The following is a 4,618-nucleotide window of genomic DNA, read 5'->3' on the forward strand; positions in this document are numbered from 1 at the left end:
GGAAAATGGGCAAGCAATTAACCTTCGGGAACAGCATTTAAGCATCTGGATGTGATTGAATTTTATTTGTTTGCTTACCTAGTGGTTCATAATTCCCATTGCCGAGATGAGGGATAAATGTATAGTCGTTGCGGATTGCCATGGGTTCATTGATTCGGCATTTGAGGCCTTCGAGTTACAATCACATGAATTCCTCGTCATCACGGGATTCGAAAGCGAGGTCTACAAAGCTTATGCTAAGAAATTAGGCCTCAAATCACCGGTCTTCATCAACTCCGAAATTGGACAAAACAGTTTTACTGCGACTTTCTTACGGGGCAGACTCGGCTTGTCCTCCATGGACCGATCAAGATCAATATCGAAGCAAGCTATTTTAGCTGAACGGTAGGTAGACTGATCGGCAACTAATGGGAATAGTTTAATTTATACATGTGCACTCACTTGGTGGACGCGCCTGAAGATTTTCTCCACACAGCGGGCAGGGCTGATTGCCGGAGCAATAACGGTGATATGGACGTCGATCACGTTAACACCGCCAATCTGCAGGGTCAGTTGGCTGGCCACAGAGAACACAGGAAACAGCGTCGTTCGATATCGAACGCCACCGTGGTTGGTTGCGGTTGCCATCTAACACCAGAGGCTGGTTGTCCTGTACACTAATTGCATTTTGAGGCAACATCAGCTGGCTTTGGACAATCAGACGCTTCCTGCACCCAGCAGCCTTACTCGGTTCCAGCAGCTTCAGTTTGCCGATCAAGCTGCTTGTGCAGACATCCGGGAAACGTCTAAAGTGTGCTATCTGCCGCATTCGAGAAGAGCACAGGTGGCTATATCTGCCACCCTCCGATTCCACCAGCAGCACGCGACCGCACTCTCGAAACCTGGCTATGATGGACGATATGTCATCTAAAAACCGACTAAAAGGTAACCAATGGCCTACTTAACAATGGGGGTCGACATTTGACGCGATAATTACGCACATCCTTGATAGTGAGTACCTTTCCAAAGTGGTCGGCGATGTACTGCCGAATCTCCGATGACGAAGCACCGTATTTCAAAAGGGTAGAACACTCCTTTAATTCATCGTTTGGCAGTCGCCGGTTGATTGGGAGCCTGTTAAAAATAAACTTGCCGCGTAGATGGTTGTGCTCCAGGTAGTAGGAAGTAGCCCTCAAGCAGTCATGGTACCGGCGAACGTGGAACCTTGCCGGACAATCAGTACGACGTGTGCTACAACGTACACAAAATCCACCATAAACTCACTAGGTGCGACGAATTCCACGGCCTCTGCTTCGTCTGCATGGATGTCTGCTGCAACGGTAGAAGGCTTTTTCATACAAAAGTACCGAATTGCCGCTCTTTTTGGAGTTTATACGGACGAAAACAACGCAGTGTTTCGTGTGGTACTCTTTCAAAGCGACTTGAAATGCATTGAATGAGAAAAAACTTTGACGAGCTAAATTCTCCACAAAATAATCTCCGCATTCACGTGCCCAGCGATAGCAGCCATTTAAAATATGAATCTCGCAGGCCTTGATTACCGCGGGCCTTGAATATCGCGGGGGTTGAGTAGATTTAAACAACTTTCAACAAAACTGCGGCCGTTTGGGGAGATCTCATACGCCCGGAAAATTACCATCAAATGTTTAAAATTGTTGTTAAAGTTTTCCTCCTTCTAACCACGGTTTCAGAAAAATTTTAGATGTGCCTCTAGCCCACGGTCGTGTTTACAAGATGGCGAAACCGCGCTTTAATTTGACGCGTCCGATTACAAGGTCAAAGAGCAGTTTGTGTTCAGATCAAAAACACGGAAGTTGGTATAGGCGCAAAATCAGGATATCAGAAATGAGAATCACGTTGTACAAAATAAAACCTAAGAGAAATTGACCAGTATAAAGGGACCAACTCAAAAATGTAAATGAATTGTTGTTAATAGAATAACATCTCTTGTTTTTGTCAATCCACCTCAAACTTTCTGTTTCCACGATTTATGCCAAACACTTCTTCGAACCAAGACTAATTTTTACTCTGTAGAAACCGCTGTGACAGTCAAGTGTGTGGTGGAAGAGTACTACATATATAGCGGCACGTGCAGTATAGGTGCCAGTATACAACAATTAGTTTACTCTTTATTAGCCTTGACAAATCTGCTGGTGAACTGGGTCACTTTTATCTCCGCCTTTTGACCAAGCTGGTTTTTTGTGAAGCCAGTGTCACAAAGTGCACGCAGCGAATTCCCGACTATCATAAGAAGGTTTACATTCTCGAAAGAAAAATCACTTTTACTGATAAAGAGCTGGTTGTGTAAAGGTACTCACTTATTGTTCGCTGAATTCCGCGCCGATTGGTCTGATCAGAAAAGCATTCAAATTTTTTAATCCGGTCAATATGTTGGTACAAAAAACTTGAATTACCTTAGAGACGTCGATTTCCACCTCCACCACTGGTAAATGTGTACTTGGTGTTCATTTTTCCCAATAAACCGGGTCGTCGTTGCAATGAATTACCTTATGCGGACACCATAATCGGAAGAATAGAACGTCCGATGAAGGAGGTGTACCTTCACAATAGTCATCTATCAACACTCAATCAGTCTTGTCGGCTAAAGTTGGCGCTTACCGTTCGGCAATACGTCGTTGTATTTGAACGGCGATATTTCACGGACCAAACACATCCTTCTTCAGTTTACCCAAAAATTATTCAAAAGAAAATGTGAAGAATCGATCCAAGAGTTCATGTACACTCACGTATATATTTGCATCGAGTTTGTGGGTGATGTTAAGCCCTGTAGGGAAGGTCTTCAGCGGAACACGCTGCAATATGGATCGTTCTGCTTTGTTCACTTCTTCGAGCTGCAGAGTGTTTTAAACTGAGCTACCTTTTCTAACCCCAACTGTGGAGGAAAGATGTGAACATAGTTAACCAAGCAACTGCTCACCTTAGCCCCACTCACAACGAACAGTGCGACAAGGACACATCTGTCAGAATGGTTGATGTTGAGGCAGCTAAAACTATGGCGACTCTCATTGTATCCAGGCCCGTGGTTTTGTAGTATGGTTGCTAGATGGTGCTCAACAAGCTCAGGAAATTCAGGACTTTGAATCCAATGTTGCAACAGCTGAGGGGGTTTCGCGCAGATGCCGCCTCAGACATGATCAGCAGGGTCGGAACCTATCTCTGTCGCGAGGTGCTGGTATTTTCGTGCATGAAACTAACCTTGTCGGCCACGAAAGTTTAAACCCCAAAATTCTGTTAAAAATGTGATGGAGCACAATTTTTAGATTGTTCCAGTTGAGCCGGGTTTTCAATTGCCCCACCAGGTATTATATTAGTCTAACTGACAATATAGCAGTCAGAAGTTCGAGATGGATAATAGCTCCTGACTTTCGAAGCGCTAAACCTTGCTTTTTTTTATCAAAAACTGCAATGAACGTGCTGTATCGCCTCACATACTACCATACTGCTACTACATACTGCTATACTACGGCTCCGTAACCGTCATAGAAAATTTGTAACGACTGATTTCCGGCAGTGAGTTGTTTAGGCATGACACATCTAGGGATATCCAATGGCTTGGCAATCCGAATGTCATTTGACTATTTCCTCTAAGCCTCCAGGCTTAACTGAAACTACAACGTGATTTAAAGAGCCCTTTTAATGATTGTTTGGTTGCAACTGCGAGGGGCAACGCAATTCAAGGAATATTATAAATAAACCGCGCAGGTCATGTGCATTCCGGGGTTTAATGAGTGCAAGTACACAAAATAGGCAGCACAATCGTGAGCTGGCATCTGGAAAGAGAACTCGTCACTGCCGATTATCGATTTATGCAGGCTGGAGTCGCCTCGTCTCAACGGACTAGACAGCTGATGGACAAACCTACGAGCCTGATGGATAAAATTGACCGACACTGTGTAGTCGTCAGCACGAAAATTCTTCACTTCTTTATTCGTACCCTTATCAAAAGACTTGCAGTTGTCGTACGCTGTTTATCTCAAAGCCAACGTCACAGAAAAATGTTGGAACGTAGCTCTAAATGGGTGCACATTAGGCTTGAAGACCTCCATCGCCTGCTCAAAGTTAACGTTAACATGCCATAGAAAACTTAGTGATGCCAAATCTTTTAATAATAATAATAATAGTAATAATAATAATAATGTTTATTCCCAACTTGTGGGTGGCATACCGTCTGGCATGATCATAGTTTTACAGTCAGAATGGAGCATGACTGAGGGATTTGTGGGGGTACGGATTGCACAAAAGGAGGACAATGTCACAAACAGTGGGGAACTCCTGATGATATAGCAATAATAGGTTATCTCTCAACTTTTTGGGAAAAATGGGCATGAGGTTCGACTAGATCAAAAACAGTCAAGTGGCATGAACTAAACCCGAAAACCATTGCTGGCCATGAGTGACCTTGGGCGGTCAGGTTAATGGCCGGAGTTACAACGAGCAACAGTGGAGATGGCGATGGGTTGATTCAAATTGGGAGCACATGTCAAGTTTTGTCTCAAAAATGTGGTTTAATCTGAAAGCAAGCAGACTCACTGGTTGCAGTGTTGTAGGGATGTCAGGTGCAGGGGAGTAGGTTGGATGGGGGCAAGTTGCTAATACA

The 4,618-nt window shown here is 44.1% G+C and overlaps 1 protein-coding gene across 1 annotated transcript in view; it reads left to right on the forward strand.

Annotated features, from left to right (window-relative positions):
• The window catches only part of T265_05697 (hypothetical protein), a gene marked incomplete at both ends in the record, with an annotated part of 104,834 nt that extends 104,446 nt beyond the window's left edge, over nt 1-388 (forward strand). The window contains one exon of the mRNA XM_009170766.1: nt 83-388. Coding sequence (XP_009169030.1) covers nt 83-388 — 306 coding nt within the window. The remainder of the gene's footprint in view (nt 1-82) is intronic.
• Nucleotides 389-4,618: the final 4,230 nt, after the last annotated feature.

The sequence above is a fragment of the Opisthorchis viverrini genome (genome assembly GCF_000715545.1).
Source record: "Opisthorchis viverrini unplaced genomic scaffold opera_v5_108, whole genome shotgun sequence".
Taxonomy (NCBI): Eukaryota; Metazoa; Platyhelminthes; class Trematoda; order Opisthorchiida; family Opisthorchiidae; genus Opisthorchis; species Opisthorchis viverrini.